The sequence below is a fragment of the Microchirus variegatus genome (assembly GCF_963457635.1).
Source record: "Microchirus variegatus genome assembly, chromosome: 4".
In the NCBI taxonomy this organism is placed as follows: Eukaryota; Metazoa; Chordata; class Actinopteri; order Pleuronectiformes; family Soleidae; genus Microchirus; species Microchirus variegatus.
Genome location: NC_139805.1, coordinates 20,495,885 through 20,519,193, shown reverse-complemented (window position 1 = coordinate 20,519,193; position 23,309 = coordinate 20,495,885). Strand labels below are relative to the sequence as shown.

The window sequence follows — 23,309 nt, the reverse complement described above, 5'->3', positions numbered from 1 at the left end:
AACCAGGCACAGAAGCAGTGGACAGCACTTATCTGCACCCAAGGAACAATCTAGATCAACAAGTACCTTGCTCAACGGCACGCCAGCCCTTGAACTGTCCCGGTTTTTGAACCAACGACCCTTCTACTTGGCCAGGGACTGCCAGAAACAGTGACATTGTGCGAGTAAACGCCGTCTTGCTTAAACTAGCACAGTGTCCCTGTTTCTTCAATGAAACTTCCAGTGTTCAACATGGGAGACGTGAAATCTGAACACTGCTACTCTGAGAAGCACAGAGACAGTTGTGCGGGGGTGATAGACATTATCACGTTGTCTGAACTAAGTTGACAATGATTTGAATGTAGCAGATATTCGCACGTACAGGTTACAGAAAGTTAAGGTTGTGCAACAACAGTGTGCCAGTGTGAGCGTACTTGTATGTGTGCATAGACCTACTTTGGTGCATCTGACATTATGACTTAGAATGAAAGCTTATTCCTCTTAAAATTCAAGCCGTGCCTTATCCTGCCTTTACACATGAAGGCTCGGTTGTTGTAGCAAGTCTTAATAATGTCTCCCCTTGACAAGGGTCTTTCGGCAGATGTGTGAGGAAGCACAGCAGCATCTGAAGAAGGGGAACAATGTCAAGCCCATCTGCTTTTCTATCTCTCAAGAAGCAGCCACGTTGTGTGTTGACACTTTTCTATGGTAAGACTGAATGCTGTTTTGAGTAAATCCAGGTCAGCCTGACAAATACAAGGGTTTGTGTCGACATTTTGAGGTTGTTTTGTGTTTCCTTCTGTTCTTTCCTCTGAGGCTCTGGGGAGGCTTGACAGCATCACTAAGGTTCCCACAAGCCTCCTGTTAGGTCACATGCACCACAGAGAGAGAACAAGAGTGTGCAATCAGAGAGGGAGGGGGGTGGGGCACGGACGGGGCATCAAACAATCAAAGATGATGACTTTTGACACATGTTAAGGATGCGAAATGTGGGGAGATACACTGGTACTTTTTATAACATGCCTATGGACTCGAAAAGTCCAAAAATATTCTTAGTTCATATCAAGTGCCACTGATCAATACATTTACTGTTGTCCAATTAGAGGCGGCTTCAGACCACTTTTTTGCATCTTAGAACACAGACAACCTTGAATTTAGTTTAGTTTTTCATGTCGTAAACAACTTAGCTGTTAAATAAGACATTTGTGCTGATGGATTTACCACCGAGCTATAACCAGCTATTTCAAAAAATAATAAAATGTAACTGTCACTCACATCCTTGTCACATGACAGTGATGTCTCTGTGGTGCCAGTGTTTGTTGGTCATATTTAGAAAATATGAGATATTTTTCTTATATATGTACCCATATATTATTTATCGGTATCCGTATGGCTCACAATTTATTAGTATTGTAGAGTAGATAACAGAAACTTAAGAAACGACAGATGCAAACAACAACAGCCTAAAAGCCTCTTCACCCAGCTGGATTGATAATGAAGAAGGAACAATATAACAACAGATGATATTTTGAGAATAGACATGAAAGGAATGCTGTAATTTTAAAAAGCTGCAAATTGCTGAACCACAGTCTTCTTAAAATGTTGAATTGAAATCATTTACAGACAGTATTGTATTCCTTTTTGAAATTCTTGGTTTGTAAATTTAACCTGGGTCTCATAGGACAAATGTGAATTACTTTTAGTGTCTGTACTTATAAAACTGTGCTGCTTTCAACCAGCATCCCAGATTTAATACTTCTTGACTGCAGCAAAAACCAATCTTTCTGCACTGATTTGTTTACTAACTCTCTCAAGGAGAGACTATGGACAAGCACACAGTCACTTTATGGGATATAATAAATATCATCTCCTTTGTGGCTTTCTTTGTTTGTGCTATGCTGCTCCCTTTGTGTAATTTGTTTCTCAAGCTTTATTTCTTTTTCTTTCCTAAACTGTGTTTGATTAAGCTGAATTCTCCATCTCTCACCAGAATGTTTCTCCCTCTTCCTACATTTCCCCTAATCTATTTTTCTTTTTTGTCCATTCTTCAGCTAGGCGCCTAACAGATCAAGGCTATTCAAAGCAGGCACCTATTGCAAGCTTTATGTGTTACCTGCCAGGCTGACAGTAATGCACCATTTCGTTTCATCTTCAAGCAATGCCACCATTATCAGTGTATAAGATGTATGGCAACACAATATTAATGGTCTCTTTCTCCCGTGCAAAATGAAGGAGGCCTCAGCAAAATAAACAATCTGCTCTTTCTTCTCAAGGCAACTGAGCAGGTACATCAAAGCGGAATAAAAAACGACCACAATGTGCGCTGTTTGTCTCTGCTGTGTCATGAGAGGAATGACTTTCCACAGCAGCAGCGTAGCGAGCGAGCCTCCGCTCACAGCCTTTGCTTTACTGTACACGAGAAGGATTCCACTGACTTTTCTGCACCGAGCTGTGAATGAGCACTGACACTATATAAGATAAAGCTTAAAGTAATGCTTAGCAAGTATCAAAATGTTCAAGTGGAGCAGAATGTGATGCTGACAATGCAGAATATTAATGAGATAAGTAATAAAATCAATTGAATCCTAAGATTTTGTGTTACTGCGCATTGAATCATCACACAGTGTATCATACAGTGTCAGCGTTATGCATTCTCCTCTCAGTCACAATCCATATCCATCCAGTCCATTTTAGTGGTATTAGAGTACAAAGATGTTCTGGAGGTGGTGATTTTTTTATTTTTTTGGGGGGACCATGAAGCTTGTGTATGTAGCAACTGGCTGTGTAAGAGCTCCCGGTCATTTTGCTATATGTCATGAACAGGCTACAGCTATAAAGGACAGAGCTGTCTCTCTGCATTAAAACTACATGTACTACTGGCAGGGGGCTTTTTACATGAGTGAGTGAGTGAGTGAGTGAGTGAGTGAGTGAGTGAGTGAGTGAGTGAGTGAGTGAGTGAGTGAGTGAGTGAGTGAGTGAGTGAGTGAGTGAGTGAATGAGTGAGTGAGTGAGCACAAAGTGACTTGATTTCTCATGCAAGCAGTGGGTGGAGTAAAAGAAAAAAGGAAAGGTTTAGGGGGAAATGAGAGGTAGGATTGAAATAATGGCATGTAACCATTTGTGGCTAATTATAAAGAAAAAGCTTAATTGGAAATTATTTTTGATTTTATATCCATAACTCAGTGAAAGCATTGTTCCGTTTTTTATCTGCTCTACTTGTGCAGATATAAGTTTTAATGAGCTTCTCTTAAATATCATGCACAGATCACAAGCCAGGCTGATGGAGGATATCTTAAAAAAGTGCATTAATAAATGAGTCGTCCTGTCTCTATTCAATCTTGCCAGGATCCATTTTGCTCCAGCTGATTCTATGACTTAATTCCAGTTTAGAATAAGGTCTAAGCAGAACCGCAGACGGATTAAATCCCTTTTTATTTATTGCACATATATACGTGTACATTTATTATCATCGGTTTATTGGAAAACCAATGCTGTATTCAGCTGCTTCTCAGGCACTGGTGAGGTATGGAAGGGCAATCTGCTGCTAAGGAGATATATTACAGGAGGAGAAACCTCCCAAGCAAGTTATTAAAAACACTAAAGCATTAGCTGGCAGAGCTGGGGCTCACTCCTCCTTCACTCTCCTGATCTCCTCACCGCTCTCTTCTCCCGATAGGCTAAAATTAGACAGTACATCCCTGACACACACACATTACCATAACAGTGACCTATTTGTTTGGTGTCTGAACTGACTGGACTGCACTTTTATACACACTGTGCTGAATAGCTGAGATTAAAATAAGACATTGCATCATAAGGGGCATGTCAGTTAGGCAAATGTGACTTTACATTCACTGCCTTTAAGAACAACATAGAGACATATATGTACTGCAAAGGGCCACCTTGGCCTAAATTGGCATATAGATCCTTTGTCCACAATCCATTGATACAGAATCTGGATATTGCATGGCTGTACTTTATTTAAAGAGGACTAATATAAAGGAGTTCTGACTGGTCTTAGACAGACTGTTTGTAGGCTACGTTCTGGCTTCAGGGAAGCCTGCGGCGCTCTAGCACCCACAGTCCCGAGAGGAGTGCCACCACTGCTGAGTGAGGAGAAAAATGGCTTTGAGATACAGAGATGGAAATATGTAGAAAAGAGGAAAGAGAAAACACAGGGAGGGGGGGAAAGGGCAAATGAGTGAGAGAAAATCAGAGATAAAGGGAGTAAAGATAATGAACAGCAGATAGGAATGTGCATTCAAATGAAACATGAAAATATTTCTGTCCTAAACAGAAACACATCTTACAGTATACCCACTTGGTATGATGCATAGCCACCATCGCATATTAATTAACCAAACAAAATTACAATGTGTTTAATCTAAAATGTTCCATCCATCAACGGTTCAGGTAGCGCTTAAGAAAATACTGTTACAGTCAGGCCCACATAGGTTCAGCTCATTTAAAGGAGTTTGGCAGCGTGACAAAAACATAAATCAAAGATATGCATTTTGTTTATACAAAGGCTTGGCTAAAATTACAGGTCAGAAAAGCAATTACTCTTTTCTGAGGTTGTCAAATCGAATAAGAAATGTGTTTTAGACAAAAGATGGAATGCGGTCTTCTAGATGGGTGTCAAAACACGCAGCAGTTTTGCCCTGAGGTGGTGAGAACCGTTTTTCTAGCAAAACATTATTTTTTTTTCTTTAATGTGCATTCACACAGCAAATGGTCTCTGACTCAACACACACACATTTCATTCAGGTCAGAGGTACTGAATCATGGACTACTCCACTGCTTCTAAAAAATGTGTACCTCTATTATGACTACCACGAAGGCCAGGTGGAGTTCTGACAGAGAAATTTAGACAGCTAAAAGAGAAACAGTCACGTTGACATGTAGAAGAATGTGTACCAAGGCTGCTGGCCATTTCAGGACCATGGACAGGACCACAGGCAGTTCAGTACATTCTTGTTGCTGTAACTCATGAAGTACCTATTCAATGTGTGCCTGTTTTTTTTGTAGTTGCTAACTACACAAAATATACACGGAATATCTCTGGTATTTCTTATTCTCTCTTTGTGAGGGGGTGGAGGCAGCTCTTTTATTGATATAGCTGTTGTATTTCTAGCAATATATATTGCATTTCTTAGCCAAATACCACCAAAGTCAGCGCTGCACACACTGATGCCCTTAGCAAGTCACCTGCTAAGTTTGAAGACTCAGTCAAGAAACAATACACCAGCAGTGCTGCTTTGGTATGGTCAATAATCTCTCTCTCTCTGCTGCTGCTCTTCACTTCGGGTATCCAAAAAAAGCTAAGACAATGTGAGAAATCTGAGGCACTCTAGAGGCTGATAGATAGAAAGAAAAAAACTTTTCATGGCTATTGAATCATATCAACAGTAAAAAAATGCCAACGCATTTCAGATATCAAGGCCTTCAACAGAGGAAACATGCAAAACAGCCATGGTTGGGGTGTTGTATACCTTGTGGCAGTCACATGAACACTGCAGACAGCAGGGGACAAAAAAAGATCAAGAGTAAATATACAGAGATATCAGGATATAAAAAAATATTTAAAACACATATTTGTGAACTTATGTAAAAAAAAGCAGTTATGAGATTAATGGACAGACGTTCATTGCATTTATAGTTACATGTTACATTGCTGTATTCACTCTTCATGTCATAATAAAACCTATAACAAATATCTTGCAAGCTATAAACACCACAGCAATGATGCATATTCCATCAGAATCCACCGATATTTGATTAGAAGCTTAAACCTTTGGCTACAAGACAACATAATTGCAACTCCACCATCATCTCCATACCCTGTGATTATCCTGCTAGAAAAAAAACAACAAAAACAAAACATAAGTAAACAAACAGGCAACACAAACAAATTAAAATAGCAGGCAGCAACAGCATATAGCCCTGATTTTGGAAGCCAACACTCCAGTTAAAACCTCCATCTGTTGAAATGCATTCCCGAGGTGCTCCTAGAAACTGTGAACACCCACACACAGAAAACTCTGCCAGGAGAACAAAGACAAACATTTCAGAACCCCCGTGCACCTCTCGCACCACAGCGCATGGAGAAGAAAAAAGCTTTTCCCCTGCTAAATATATGGGCTTGACGTGGGAGCGTGTGGGCTGGTGAAAGCTCAAGATGCAATGCTTTGCTTTAACACATATACAGCAAAATTAAGACAACCATCGCTCTTATCATTTCTTCTTGCTCTGAAGTGCACTCCCATTTCCACAACACACTGCCTGGTTTTGCAGGATGCATTTTTCTCAGAATATCGAGGAGAGCAGTAACAAATATTCTGCCTTGTATTGTGTAATTCATTTTCTAATAGCTTTGTAATTTAGATTACAACCCAGATTTAAGTACACTCAAACCTATAACTTAAATAACTTGATAGTCAGCATTCCCCTGCTGTCCGTGTTTCGTAAACATCCACAAACATCTCCAAAAAAGATTTCTATACAATAACAACCACAGCCCTCAGTGCATTCGTATTTATAGCAAACATCAAAGGGAAGAGGCAATGCATTAGAGCCCATTTTGGCTCAAGGGGAGAAGCCATTTTCACAGTTTCAACATGGAGAGTAAAACCGAACCTCTCTTGTAACCCGTAAAAATCCTGAAAAATAAAACATCCACTGCATTAAACAGTAAAAAAAATTATGTTAATTCAAATTATTCTAACCTAACGGTTCTTAATCAGAGGGCCAACAAACCTTAGGGTTTAAGTTACCAGGCTGAGAGACACACAAAGAACACACAAAGCCCAAGAGACCACATTGGATAAACTTTGCCGTTGTAATAGCTTGAGACAAACATTCAGACACAAAGTACAGTATACTTGCATAAGTGTCTTTACCCAAGGATGCAAAACCCTACGGTTTGTTTGCTTTGCTATAATGCATCAATATACTGCCAAGGCACATACACGCAAAATGTGCAGCCCTTACTGTAAGCGTCAATGTCAAATCAATGTCAAATGATTCAAAGGATTAACGATGTAAAATGCTACCGTAAATGATCAGTTCATGCGTAGGCTTTAATTTATATGCTTATTCTTTGGTCAGAATAACATAAATAATCTGAGCATTTCTGTCTCAGACTTGAATGATCATTGTCTCCAAAATGTCACAAAAAGCCATCGCCACAACAGTGTGGATGGAAGCGACAGAATAACACACAAGGATATTCATTTTGCTATTTTCATATGCTGAGACAAAGAGATTCCACCCAGTTCTATGTGAGAAGAAGTCACACCAAACACACACACACAGAGAGGTAGGCACGATTTGATTACATCAGTGTGATGGCTCCAAATAAACATGTGGTGAATATTTTTTTTTCCCACTGTATAAAAATGCACAATTTCAAACCACCAAACAGAGCGGATACTGAGCTGTTCGTGTTGTTTCAAACCTCAGGAACGGTAAACAGTATATGCTGCTAACAGAGTTGGTGGTGATGATTATTATGTACATCATTCACTGGGGCTTTTGGGAGTTAGACGCCACAATACAAGATTTTGTTTTATTCAGAAAGTAATCATTTCTAAAAGAGTACACATTCAGGGACATTACCTCTGCGACTACTAAAATGTTTCTACAACACATAGGACACACCAAAGGAACTCATTGCTATTTAGATGTTTGAATTGGTGTTATATTTTTATGTCCTCATTTATGCGTCCTGTCTTCAGGGCAATAAGAGAGGATGCCGCACCTGGGGCTTTGTTGTTCCCCCTAATGTGAGTTAATCTGGACACTGTCGCATCAAACACTGGTACATCTTAGGTGTTATGTAGATAGTGTTAATAGAAACTTAGCCTGGCCCAATCCCTGTGGGCCCCTCTCTTGCCTTTTCATTTGGATGGAGACAGAGAGATAGGCCATCTTCAAAGCCCTCTGTGTTTTCCCTGTATCGACCATGCTTCTCTGCAGCCCTAGAGGCTTCCTGTTAGAAAGGATTTGTCTTACAAGCTCGGTGTGCAGCCACTTTGGAAAAATAAACCAAATAAGAACTGATCGGGAAAAAAAAAAGTTTTGGAACCTAGCCTGTTTTTCAGGTGTTAAACGCACGAGAAGAGAGACACTGACAATCCACCAGCAAATACTGAAACATGTCGTTTTAGTGCCAATGCCGAATCTGAATGTGTGAAAAAGATCAATATTATATTTTTTAAAAACTATTTTATTTAGCAGCTGTAATTCTTATATTAGGCAAAGGGCAGATTATCTCTCTCTCTCTCTCTCTCTCTCTCTCTGTCTGTTGGAGATAAATATATATAGATACAGAACAGGAGCTGGTGTGAACATGCACACACCTATCATGGAGTGTGAACCTGGCCTCACAAAGTATGCCAAAAAGACATTAACCCTAACCCTTTTTCCAGTAATAACATTTAAATAAAATTATGAATGGTTGCGAGGAGAGGACAGGGCGAAGGAGCAGGAGAATTCAGAGCTTTTCCTATACAAAGATGCAGTGAACTGTCAGAGCAAGCTGACCTTTTTTTTCTTCCTCTGGTTGCACAATTAATGGAAAAATACAAATAAATGTACATGAATCAAAGTAGTGGATATAACATATGTCGTGTGCAGGATATGGTCACTGTTTGTGTTGCTAGGCAACCGTCAAGTGAGTCCGCTTGTGGAACTATTTTTGTTGTAAAAAGATAAGAAAAAAACATACCATAACCTGTTGGAGCTTCATGCTGTTGTGCTAAATCTCCCACATCCTGCTATGAAACACACTCTGTAACATCACGGCTCCATTTACTCATTAAGCAGCGAAATATGTTATTATTCTATTTTCTTTTTTTCCAAAAGGGAGTAGAGCATTCTGCCTTTTTGGTTTACACTACAAATAATCCAGGATTTACAGCTCAGTGATCCTGTGTTTTGATAGGGCGGGGCTGAGATGGGATGACATTTCTTGATATTTGTCATTTCTTTTTTTTCTTTTTTGTGCTTCAGCTCCATGCTGATCTTTAGATAACCTGCCATCTATTCTGCCTTTATTACTATGTCCTAGGCTATAGCCTGACTACTATCAAACATCTTCAATAAAGAGGGCTGGGCAGCAGAACATAGCAATGTTGACAAAGAAAGAGTGAGAGACAGTGAAAGGGAGACTGGAAGAGAGAGTATGGGAAAGAAAAGGCTTTCATTTTCTTTCTGCTACAACCTGAAATATACTCATCCAGTGTAACTATAGCTGGCCAGCCAATACCCACAGGGCTCTTACTATGTACAGGTCCACACTATAATAAATCTAACATGATCAGATCGTGGTCATAGAGCAGACACAGCCTAAGTGCTTTTAGATGTGTCAGAGGACATGACAGACTTTCACTGCCCTACCGATGACTTCCCATCAATCCAGTTTGAAGTTGGTTAACAGTCCCCAGAAGAGCTGCGTAAATGTCTTCAATTATAGTTTCTTTATACACAGCATTTTTCATCAAAAGACACGGTGTATCCTTAAGGCCTGACAAAGCGTTTTATATTTCCGCAACCTTCAATGTCGGCATCTTCTCTTATTTTAGCAAACTAATAACCGAGTTTTCCCACTGGTCAGCTCCAGAGCTCCAGAAAGGACCTTTCATGAAGAATTGTGGAGATGAAGTGCACTGGAAACCATACTCTGTCATTTCCCAATCACAGAAGAGTGACACTGATTCAGTCTTTCAGGAATATATTAAGTCCACTGCAGAAAACCCATCAAATTAATCTGAGATAAATTTGCATGCAACATCAAAAAATCAAAGGAGTGAAGAAACGCCTGACAAGGTACACTCTTAGAAATAAAAATGCTAAGTAGAACCATATAAGGTTCTTCGGCTTGTCCTCATAGGAGAACCCTTTTTGGCTCCAGGTGGAACCTTTTTATACAGGTTCAACCTGGAACCCTTTTGGAGGGTTCCACCAAGAACATTTTTAAAATCCTTTATTCAGGAAAGGGGTTTTAAACGGTTCTCTGGATAAAAATGGTTCTCACTAGAACCATTAGTGTTACCAAGAACCCTTGAAAAACCCTTTCTTCAGGAAGAAGCAAATGGTTCCAGGTAGAACCTCAGCCCTTGTAGAAGGACCCTTTTGAAACCCTTATTTCTAAGAGTGTAGGAAAGATGAGAAATAGAATAAAAGAAAGACATTGTGATGGGTAAAGACCATGCGTTGTAGGGTCAGATAGGCAGACAGGCACATAGGAACTGGCAGATGGGAAAGTACACAGGAGAGCAGCCAAGGCCTATATGCTGCTGCAGTGTCATATAGATTGATAGATTCATAAATAATAAATCAAGAAAAATGGGTAAAATAAACTCTGTAAATAAATGTGGTGTCTCATTCTCTGCCCTAGCGCCTAATGGATTGTGCCTGTGCACATTTAAGCGTGTGCGTGTGTGTGTGTGTGGGGGGGGGGGGGGGGGGTGTGTGTGTGTGTGTGTGTGTGTGTGTGTGTGTGTGTGTGTGTGTGTGTGTGTGTGTGTACACTCATTTAGACAGTGTGAAGGCCCACACCGCCCTGGCAATCACTTCCCTGACCCCCATTACTGATTTTGTGCAACAATCATGAGAGCATATACTTTACAGAAACACAACTGACACATGTTTATTCACGTCTGTCAGGGAGGATATCCATGTATCATCCTTTATAAATATCTTGTATTCACTTTACAGGTATTAAAATCTATTTAATATTGAATTACTAAATTACTTTTGTATCGTATTTTTTTTGTGTTGTTATGAATCTATAATGTGTAGCACCCTGAATCTGCCTTGTATGAATATTACTCTGTAACTGAAAATGGCTCACCTTTTTTAATTATACACTCATGCAGCCAAACACTTCATAAAGGAAATTGGCAAAGATAAATATGGCATTAATAATAGGAGCATAAAATGAAATGACAATGCAAGTTCAATATCGTTCACCTCTAAAAAGTGAAACCTTACCACAGATACAGTTTTGCCAATTTATATTCAGGCCGCGCTTCACTGGATGTGACAGCTGTGCACAATCAAACTCAAGAGGTGTGTAAACACTTACTTCCCAGTTGGTAATTTTAGCAAGTCTGCCACTCTCCTATTAAAGCAAACTAAAGAGGAAACAGTAACCATTTCCTCATATTTCAATATGTCTCCTAAAAGTTGCTCAATTTTCTCTTTTGTGAGGTAATAAAAAATGTACATATCGAGTTAAAGTAGGAATATATAAATACATATTTTCCATTTGTCATAGACAATAGAACATTTTGGCATATTTTAAACAGCCCATGCAGTAGACTTTTTAGAGTTGCAGCTGCAAACATAATCTGGAAATTAACGATGAGTGGATTCACTCTCAAAGGGCTTTAGTGGAAAAAGACACTGGATTTATTAGGGAAGGTTAATAATATTTCAATATTATATTATAATAATAATAATAAAATCTGACAAAGAAGAACAAACATGGACTGAAGATGGGCAAAATCAAAGCTGATCAATTGTTTTGATTCTTCTATGTTTCAATCATTTCAACCTGCTATTTTCCCTTGTGTCTTTTTCTCTTTCCAGAAAGTGTGCCTGTTTTCATATGTAAATCTGAGAGGTGGTGCATATTCAGTAAGTGAGCATCACACTGTCATCTTAATGATTGCTCTTTGGGGTGCCTCTCAGCTTCATCATGGGATTCACGGGAAGAACCACGGCGCATATTTTCACCTGATTCTCATGGCACTGATTTAAACCACCAGGCACTGCGGCCCTTCATCATTACCTCCCACTCTCTATTTTCTATTTCTCTCCATCTCACTCATTTCATCTTCACAACTCAGTCGGTCAAATATTGTTCCTCTCACTTCCTTTTAAATTCCAGTATCTATATCTACTTCATGACCCTTCTCCACACATTCTCCGGTGTCTCTGCCTCTATCACACTAATCCACATATATTCATCTTCTTCTCCCGCTTTTCAATTTTCACTTCACTTCACAGAACCACCTCCCACCTGAGAACTTCAGGGAGAACATAAATGGATGTACACGTGGCGGCGAACCCCACAGAGCAGCATGACTCTCAATTGCAAAGCTCCAAAACTTGCCACATGTATATGTTGTGTGTGCAGAGAGCCGTGAGTACTGACAGGAGAGCGCAGCCACACACTCTCCTTCCACTGCACGCATGGTTACTCTTACACAAATGTATACTCACAGAAAAGAAAAGCTCTGCACATAGTAAAAAAATAGTGTGTCTATGTGTAGGTGTGTGAGTGTGTGCTTATTTCCTTACAAAGATATTATATGCATTTTGGGGTTGTAGTGGGGTAAAGGGACTTTGGGGGAAATTGAGTGTTCTACCTGTGTGGAAGACATCCAGTATACTGTTTTACTTTTAATTATTTACAGATGCCTCTTATTGCAGCTGGGACTGAAATAGTTGCGAGGCAGTCTATAGCTGTTGGCAATAACTATATAATTTATATCCCAAACTATTCTGTGGCCATCCAGCATAATTTTCTATATGAAACACTGCTACAATGGACAAAGTGGAACCCCTCGCATCAAGTGTCAGCTGAAAAGTTTGATAAAAATGAAAAAAAAAATAGCTCAAAAGAAGAAGAAAAAACTTTCAGAATCCCACCACAAAGAAATGTGGAATGGGTCAAGGTGTTTGATCTCGCTGGTGCTGCTTCAGCTATATCCTGTGTCTGTAGGGCAGACGACAGAAGATTTCAGCCTGTCACTGGCTCCCTGAGCGATCTCAACTGTCAGCCCTCTTCTGCAATGCAAATACCCACTTCCACATGAGCAAGCCCATCACTAGCACTCCCCATACACTTGTATTCCATGTCATTACCCCCAGGGACCCTCACACACACTGTTCCTCCACTCTACCCTCCTGCTGCCCTTATCAGGGATGGGAGAGGCATGGGACTGGGGCTTAAAACAATTCAGGATGTTTGGCTGATACGTTGGTAGCCATAATGGAGGGCTGCCACGGGCTGTTTCCACTCAGGCCTCCTGTCACTCACACTCCTCTCCTTGCCCTCCAGCCATGTGTACTGCATTTCATTAGTCCTGATTTTTGCTGACAAACGCTGGCTGTCATGCTGTGCATGTGGCCCCCTTACCCTCTCTGTGGACACTAAAACAAAAGCAAAGATCTGCCTTACAAATGAGCTCCCTCTGGTTCCACGACACTAGTGTGCCATCTCTCAGACAAGCACAGATATACATGTATACGTATGTGTGTGTGTGTGTGTGTGTGTATTCAACACACTCAAACACACTGCAATGTTTGATGTCAACATGACCCTGTGCTTCCCTCTCACTTTTTTCTCAGTATTTCAACTATTCTGTCACTTCACCCCACACTAATATCTCACACAAACCCCACTTACCCTCCTCTCTCTCCCACAGGCACAAAGTCCGGCCAGTGTGATGTCAGCTCAGATTAGCCACTATGGGTGAAATGTGTGTCCTTCATTACTGAGTAAATTGACATGTTCTCAGCGACACTTGCCCATGTGCCTCCTGAACTGTCATCTTGTCTATTTGAATATTCATTTCTAAGATAATGTTTCCAACATACACAGAAGGGCACGGACTCACACAGAGACTCTTATGCACATACCCCTCATATTCATCATCCATGTGGGCACCCTGCCGCTCAATTCCACTCTCTGTCTTTGTGTCTGCAGGCAGTGGTGGCGCACCTGTACATGGACCCGCAGATGGATTGTCAGTCAGTATCTGGGCCTTGCCTCTTGCACGGCTTTGCAGTGCCATGCACCCCAGGCTGGAATAAAACCAGACTCATCTGCTTCTGTCTCGTCGGTACAGGTGATGCTTCCGTGCCAAACTGACATTAGATCATCCGATATGCACAGCATCAAAAACAGCCAGTCTTTGTTAGCCTGGCATGCAGGCAGGGACAATGAAATTTGCAAATAAATCAAACCTAAATACACACACAAACACACACACAGCTTCCCCCATTACAAACAAAGCCCAGCCCTGTAACCCAGATCACAGCCTTGTCATGTGATTGAATCTCACAGACAAGCAGGCAAGCAAGTCTCCAGCCAGAACCAGAAATAGGTTAAACAGGCTAAAAATATCAAAAACATTAATAATTCAGCTTTTTTGCTAACCTGTACCCCAGAAAAAAATAGCACACTTCTCACTGTGCAGTAGCTTTATGGGCAGGGTGTGCATATAATTATTTTGGTATTTTCTCTCCTCCCCCAAGATTCGATAATGGGAGCAGTGGAAGCAGCATTGTAATGTCAAAAGTGCTATTGTCACCGATCGGGTCAACATTGGGTCACCTGCAATACAATACACCTGAACTTGCATGTACTTTGTTTCTCTTGTAATGACTGTATATTTATAATGTAATCATAATTTTATTCTATAGAAAATAAAAAATAGACTTACTAAACAATAATAATTACTGTTATATTCACATTAAGAGAAATACAAACAAAGACAAGAAGAAACAGCCATGAAAATATGCAACTCATTCCAATAAAGCACACATTTAAACTGAATAAGGGCTCTTATTCAGATTTAGCCACAGTTGCATGCATGCATTTATAGTGTGTGTTGGTGCCTCCATGCATGAGGTATCTTCTAATATAAAGCTCCCAGTGAATATATTCAAAACACCCATCCATCCACTGCATATGGATCTAGTTTATATATGAGAAAAGGAAATTTCACATTTTCACCGTTGCAGTGAATATTGTTTATTCTCAAAAGGCAGGTGCAGCCTGCAGATCCTACTCTTTTTCAAAATACCCTGAGAAGCCAATCCCCTGGGGATAAGAAGCCTTTTCTAAATATGTGGCTAATCTACCACACAGAAAAATGAGTCGAACAAGGGAAAGGAGTGTGTGCATGTGTGTGTGTGTGTGTGTGTGTGTGTTTTAAAGGAGTACCAGAGGAGCAACAGTGAGACAGACGGTGGAAAACAAGCAACAACGTGATGTCTCCAACAGTTACTCTGTTTGTTTTAGACTATTTCTAGCCTCCGTGCTTTAAGTGTGTGCATGTGTGGGTGTGGGTGTGCATGTGTGTGCGTGCTGAATGCATGTGTGCATGTTCTTAGGGTGTGAAGATTCAGTTCCCCGAGGAGCACTCTGGTATAGCATCTCTTTACTGTGTATACATAAGTCAAATATGCCATTACAGCAAACACACAAGTGAGAGTGGCTGCGAGTGTGCAGTGTTAAGTCTGCTGTCATACCCGAAGCAAAGTTTAATAAGTAGGAATCAAAATAAAACATTACTATAGCCTCCTGACTTTTTATGATACCACCTGCTCCTTGGAGTCATCTCGGTGATTTGACTTGAGTAATAAGTTCAGAGACAGGTTAGGTTATAGACATAAAACCCGGGCAGTGCCGGTATCTACAAAGCCATCTTTATTCTCATATCAATGTATCAACAAACGTGATAAAACACAGACACTGGAGGCAAATTCCTGCCGTCTCTGAGACCAGCTGCTGCCTTATTGAAACCACCATGGAGGCCACTGAAATGTTTGAACAGACATATGGATCCTTACTTTCTGTGTTTGTTCATCAAAGAGATCATATAAGAGTGGGGGGAAAATACATATTAAATACACACACCCACGTCTAATATTAAAAAGGAAAAACAGGATGTTGGTACATCAGCACAGCAGCAACACTATTTTACTTTGAACAAATTGTGTATGTATTTAATTCACAGAGCAGAACATTTCTCTTTGTTTTGTTTTTACAAAAAAGGGAAGATAAAAAAAACCTTGGCCATGCCTGTTTTAATGTTCACTCCACTATGATTTTCTACCTGAAAACACACACACACACACACACACGAGTATATTACCCAAAGGCTAAATTCTAACGAGTACCCTCTCCCTGACTACAAGGCCACAAATCCTGCCAGCACTGATCGGCTTCATGCTGACCAGTCTACTCCCTCCTCCTACCCCCCACAACAAAGGCACATTCACTACACAATCACAATCACACAGTTCATACATGGTCATACACGTTCAGAGGAGCATTGAATTATTCAGCCTTTGTGGCAGCTAGGACACATGAAAGCTTGGCTGTGGTTGATAACATACGGCGTATTGGGGAAGTTTACGGCGTATTGGGGATGGGCTCCTTAGAACGGCAGCCTCATTTCCACAACACAAGGTCGGCCACTCACCACCACACACACACACACACACACACACACCCAGGCTCTCACTCCTAATACATCTTAATACGGCTGAAGTGAGCGACTGCACAAACATATATACGCAAACAAACCCATGCATACATGCATAGAAATACACAAGCATCCGCTCACACAGCAGCCTAACGGTGCAGGTGTGAACTGTGCCGCTAAGGGCAAAGTGCAGGAGAGACAGGAATTGAGTCAGAGGGAGATGGAGGCAATTGAGAGGGAGGGGATCTACTTAGAGTGTTGACACTGCAGGAGCCCACATGTGTGTGCCGGAGCATAATCTTCTCCCTGCTCTCATTGGTTTTTTTAATGCGGGTGCTATTTCCATAAACCTGCCTCCTGAATCACTGCCAGCCTCTTACACTCCCCCCAGGTCGAGCTGTACTAATACTAGAAGTAAATGCATGCAGCAAACACATTTCCACCAATGTTTCTCCAAGACAATCACTGTTGTACACAACGCTAGCATAACAAAAAGGCTAAGGCGCCATGTTTTTTTCCTGTGCTACAGCAAATAGACTAGCTGCGGTGACTGAGATTATTTCTTGGATCTGCTGGATTTGAGGAGTGGCAGTGACAGGACTGAGAGTTTGGGGGGGAGGGGATGGGTGGGTGGGTCGGTGATAACATAAAGGATGCAGGATTTTGTCATGATGCTGGGATGGGTGGAGTAAATCTCCTGTGGATTTATAGAGCTGTGACACACTACACACACATACACACACACCTTAACAGTCAGTCTCTGTTTCTGTTGTAAGCATAAAGGGATCATCAGGAAAACATTTTAGTGCTCAGGTCACTGGGGGATACTAAGATTTCCCTTGTTAAGAGAAAAATAGAATGTGTCCATCACACATTCACAAAAGCACTCATATGGTTATGTAAATCCTAAAAAGCAATGCAAATAATATATATGTAGTCTCAGTGTGTGACAAGCTGCCATGTGCGCATGTTTTTCTTCCCACCTTTACATGCTGCTATCTGTATGTACATAACACTGGCTGCCCCACAAAGCCTGCAGATGACACGTTCACGCACACAGCTATTAGAGCCAAGCAATGCACACCTGGTAAACTGTCAGAGCGTCTCCTATTCAGTGGCCAAACTTATGTCAGGCACTCGGGTCCCCAAGGTTCCCATCACACTTCACCACAGGAATCTATATTCCAGTCCAGTACACTTCCATTAGGCCATACTGTTCCTTTCAGCAGCTAATGTGTAACATGGGGGCATGGAAAATAACAACCGTGAACACAGTCACAGGGTTGTGTATGTAGCAAACTACATTTTTCATACGACTATATCTTCCAGAATTCATTAGCAGATTTTGTTTGCTCCTCGACAGTATAGAGGAGTTTTATCTGACTTAAGTGACATGACATATATGATGTGTATTGCATAATATTCTATTTGTTATAGGGAGATGACATTATCAAATCGCAAAACACAATTACATGTCATGTTGACAGCCAATGCGTCATAAATCCCAGTATAGAACAGACAACAGTGCATGGGCATTAAAAGTGCAGAACGGCTGCCAACAAACACTGTCAGGAGGTTTGAAACAAACACAATCTATATTAAATCCAAATGCTTATGTGAGTGGAGGTGGTTTGGCTTGAGAAAGATGGATGTTAGTCAGACGATGGAAGTTGGAAGTCGATTGCCATTAAAAGTGCTGCACTAAAAATGATAAATATGAAATGTGTGTGTCTATAGCCAAGGTGCCAGTACAGGAACATAAACAGGAAATTAAATTGGACTCATTCTGCAAAAAATAAATGACATTAAATAAAAAAACGCAAGTTACCAAACTCTTCAGATTTCATACATAGTGATTTAACCCAAAAAGTCTTCAACTTTAAAAATGTTTACAATGACATATGCATATGTATGAGTATGAGCACTGGTCAAAACCATCTGTGCAAGAGCAGCAGTGCAGGGAATAATGACAAAACACAACTGTTAATAATGTGCAATTAATGCCTGGGGAATTCGAAGTTTACATTACTTACACCACAGCTGAGCAAATGGCCTATAAAGCAGGTTTTTGTAAACAAACAGCTGGCATATCTAGTTACCATCAAGCAGTGAAGCAACAGGGGTCATACCAGAAAAGATTTAGGAGCCGAAAGCTCAAGAGACGAGATTGGGAGAAGCAGTGGGGGGCAGTGGAACGTGCAATGGATCATGTATTTTCTACATTATACTGCTGGAAATTATCCTTCCTAAAACTGGACATTTATACTGATGAATCCGTCCTGCAGCATTTGTATGAAGCTAATGTTCTTGCCTGTGCTATTTGTGGATGCACTGTTACAGCACACACTGTCTTGGACCACGGGTGTTTGTGTGAGTGAAGCTGAGGGGAAGAGAACAGCCGAGCAGCCTTGTCTGTGGCCTGACACTCATCAACGTCTGCCTGTTACATTTCTATGACATGCTCTGTCTCAGGAAGAGCAGCGGCAGTAGAGCAGTGGAAAAAAAAAGTTGAGCGGGAGGATGTGAGGTGGTGAGGATGAGGTGGGGCAGAGGGTAAGTCAGCAGAAGGCTTAAAGCAGGACTGAAAGGTACAAGAAAAGGGTTTTATTTCTCACAAGTGACACATAGCAACTCTCAGAGTTACTGGATATGGACGCACACATGAGCACGGATAAAGAAGCAGCCATCGAAACGTATTTGCTGTGTGACCCGTACTCTATGCATCAGGATTGTGAGATAATAACATGTTACAGGGGCATTAGCAATACCAGAGACTTGACTGTGAGAGAATGAACTTATTACAACAGACAACAGACAAACACAGAAATACAATAAAATTCTCAGTTTTAAAAACACATTGCTGAATAAAGTTTTAAGCTTTAATGAACACATCCTCTGGCATAATGTGAAATGGTGTTTTTCATCTGCCTCTGTCTCCCATCTTATTATTCAGTGCAAAGGGAAATTCTGAAAATAACGCCCCCCAGCCTCACGCTTGGCTAATTTGCAGAATAAACGAAACAACTTGTGTCTCAGAAAAGCCACCAGAAAAATGCTGGTGGTAGTTGCATTTGCATGTTTAAATCCACGTTTATCAAAATCATGTGGGCTGGGCTGCTCAAGCTCTATGTCTCTCATTAGAAAGAGTGCTGTGATTAAGTTCATCTTTACTGATATTTCTCCCTGGTGCAAACTTGATGGGACCAAGTTAAGCCATGCTGCCACCGAGGGAGCCACTTCTCCCCACTCTCTTCCCTGTGTCATTGACTTAACACTAACAGTGTCTAATAAAGACGACTATACACAGAGGTGAATATACTGGACATACAAATGCATATACAAAATGTATGAATGTGGGCGAATGTTACTAACTCTAACCTCTAATCTGACATGTTTTATGTTGACAAAAAAACTGAACTGCAAAGGTTTTCACCTCAAAAATACATCATTCTATGTCACGGCTTTAAAAGTATAAGGCAGCGTTATCTGATCAATGTTGGCAATATTCCCTTGAGAACAGACACACAGAAAAGTTGAAACTAGGCCTTCAAAAGGCTAAACTATTGATTGAATTGCTTTCCAAAGTGTTTTCATCTCTGGGACTATACAAGGCGAATGCCGACTGGTGTGCAGCCGGGTGCAGATGGCATGGCTGACCATAGAGAAAGAAAATAGATAAAGAAAGAAGAGGAGGGGAAAGGGGAGACAGACACTTACCCCTGGCAGTGTTTTCTGTTCATGGAGGGCGTTCTGGGCTTTGATGGCCGACTCTCTGGCGCAATAGGTGAGGAATGCACAACCTACAACAGAGGAATAATGTGAAAATCAAATATATTAAAAATGTTAGCCCAATAAAGAAAGCATCTCCATCCTGAATGGATGTGACAAAGACGGAGGGAGGAAGGAGGGATATAGAGGGAAAATCTCCAGGGTGAATGCTTAACAAATATACATTCATGCATGTAAACACACTCACAAACATCCACATAGAATTGATGTAGAGCATGTACACACTGAGAAGAGAAAAGAAGAGAATGAGAGAAAGCAGATAAAGTACTGAGGCAATCATTTTCCCCCCGACTGTCTGAATAAATAGATTTGCTTGTGTTCTATTAATGAGGTTCATATGGGTTACCATGCATCATATTTCTGCCACTCTGAAGATGGTTTATTAGCAGCCACTAAATTTTGGATCTCATTTCAACAGCCAAATGTATTCGGTGGGAGGTGATGTATTAAGTGTCTTTACACAGGCAATATTCCAATTCGTTTTCCATCGTGCACATGAGATCACGTTTACCACCTGAAATGTTTGTCCTCCATTTTGTCTCATGGCTGATTTTTTCCTTGGGTTTGCTATTTTAATAACCCTTACACTTTGGCTGTGTCTCCAGTGTAACTTTTCGCAGGACTGCGTCAAAAAAGAGTGCTGAGACGCAATGTCACTCATTGATTTATTGACTGACCTATAACCTTGCTGCCTTTTATCTCCTGCGCCACGCCTGAAGTGTCGTACGTGTAAGTGCACTTTCATGTTAGTTACATTTACATATATACAACAAAGATTCAATCAATTTATTTGAAATTTCACTAAATTCTTCCATGCACCTCTTCTTCTGTTTAGGACATTTGGCAGTCACTCCTGCTGTGCTTTTCAGTGTGAAAAATAAAGAGTGTGATGTCGACAGGGGTTGTGACCTTTGTTGGCTGACTGTAGAAGCGCAGTCTCCCTTGTCCCAGACCCCCTAACCTAATGATTTCCACTGGCCACCAAGCAAATCACTCAATCACTCTGCCTAATTCACTTTCTTTTCTCTACATCAGCTTGTGAAGTAACACCAGGAGGGTGGAAATGTTATTTTTCTTTTAGGGTTGTTTATTTGTTTGTCTGTTGTTTTTTTTGTTTTTTTTTTTCAAAGGAGTAAGTTTAATAGGAAGGAATGGCTCCATTTACATGTTTTTCTCCCCTCTAAGCTCTCTCTGGGTTCGCTAGTGTTGGGTTTACTTGACAAATGTTGGCCCTTTCCCTGAATAAGACACAAGGATTTTGCAATGCGATCGCACATACAATTTATTTGTTAATGTGTAATGCATAGGGCACTGAGAATAAATTAATAACAACCACAGCACTGGCAAACAAATGAAAAAAAACATGAACTCCATTTAAATGTGATGCTGTGCTCTTTAATGTATGGCTTAATAAGAATTTGCAGGCCACAGGCGAAAAAGCTTTAACAACTCCATAATTGGAATCCAAACAGGTACAAATTGACACTGCTGCATTGCATACCAAGTGCAAAATTGTGTGGGGGTTGGTGGCATGATGAAATTGTTTGAAACACAACAAAAAGCCACTGTAATCTGAGCCTGCTGACACAGCAGAGAGGGAAGCTGTCCCATTGTGAGGAGATGATCCTCTGCATCATCTGATAGTTCTAAAACAGCCTTATCTCGCACCAAACTCCAACTCCAAACGGAAAAAAAAGTCCCTTTCACCCTCCTCTCTTCTCCTGAATTTTTTCTAATCACCAATTCTAACGCCGTTCAGCTCATCTCCCATTTCTGAGGAATGCATCTTTAAAAGAGCCCACTGCATAGCGTGCGTGCTAGAAAATAGATCAGAGTCCCTCCATCTCCATGACACTGAATTGCCAGGTAATTAAAGAGTCTTACATGGAGAACGGAAAGAATATGAGAGACAAAAAGTGCAAGATACAGTATCAGCCATTTGCATACACCACGGCCAAGGCTCTTGTTATCAGAACTATGGTTCTGATTTTCTGTGAGGAAATCCATATGAAACAAACACACAAAGCACTTATTTCAGGCTGTGAAACAACAAACACTGCCTGTGTGCGACAACTAAATTACATACTGGGTATACAACGTTCATATCATGTCCCATCCTAACTGGAAATTATCACAGTATACATTATATGTAGACAGTGCACAATTAGAAAATAACTCAGATGTCACGTCTCCACTTCAATTCCAATTTTAATAAAGAAGAAAGGAAATGTTTTCCCAACCATTTAATACTTAATTTTATTTTCTGAGGTGCTCCTGGAGCAGTAGCCCTACCATTCATAATTTGTTTTTCTGCAGCTTCGAGCAGCTCCTTAATTTCTTTTGTGCAAAGCTCTGTAGGACATTAATGTCGACCAGCATCAGAGTATCAGGCTAATTTTGAATGTAAATCAACATCTTTGATCACACTTTGTTTTGTCATGTGCTGAGTGCATACAAAGCTTAGAAGGCCTGCGAAAACATTGCTATGTAACGACCAGACATACAAAGACAACACATTTATGTGTGAATAAATGTATGAATACAGAATCTTATTTTTGAATATACCTCAACTAAACATTAAGCAGCTGCCATTCACAGAAAAACAGAATGTCAATGTTACAGAACCCTGCAACTATCTTACAATTGCTGCATGATGCAAATATTATGCCATGGTCATCAAAAAAGTGAGGATGTCAGCACGACATTCTCACTTTTTTCCCCTGGACAGCACAAGGCTTTTAGTCACAATAAGCCAAACTGCTTGTAAGAAAACCTCACCCATGTAATTGACATCTCTTGCAGTGGTGCTCTTCTTATTAAAAGAAAACATTCAGCATGGCATCATGTGTGAATTATCACTGTTATGAAAAACCATTCAGCACAGAACCATGCATGAATTATTCATGTTATGGAAAGCACTCAGCACAGCACCATGTACCCAAATTTGATACATAAGCAATGAACTCCACGAAAAACACCTGCTGATACGTTGCCTCCAAAGTAAACACATCTTATATCCCCAATTTAATGCCATAAATTATCCAGCGCGCGGTGTCTTCTACGAACGAAACAAAATGGTGAACCTAAATGGCATTTAAACACAGACATGCGCCGTGCTGTGACTGCGGTATAGAAAATAAACCTAAACATATCAAACAAACCTTAAGTAACAGGGCTAAAATGCATGTATCAATCAGCTAATAGTAGCTAGCTAATTAGCTAGCTACTATTATACGATGTACTATAGTAAATAGTATATTACACTAGTACTATTATACTAGCTAATTCATTAGTGTATGAGAATATAAAATG

The 23,309-nt window shown here is 40.5% G+C and overlaps 1 protein-coding gene across 1 annotated transcript in view; it reads right to left on the bottom strand.

Annotated features, from left to right (window-relative positions):
• celf5a (cugbp, Elav-like family member 5a) overlaps positions 1-23,309 on the bottom strand; it is a gene marked incomplete at its 5' end in the record, with an annotated part of 185,867 nt that overhangs the window by 147,620 nt on the left and 14,938 nt on the right. The window contains one exon of the mRNA XM_083887839.1: positions 19,926-20,008. Coding sequence (XP_083743965.1) covers positions 19,926-20,008 — 83 coding nt within the window. The remainder of the gene's footprint in view (positions 1-19,925; positions 20,009-23,309) is intronic.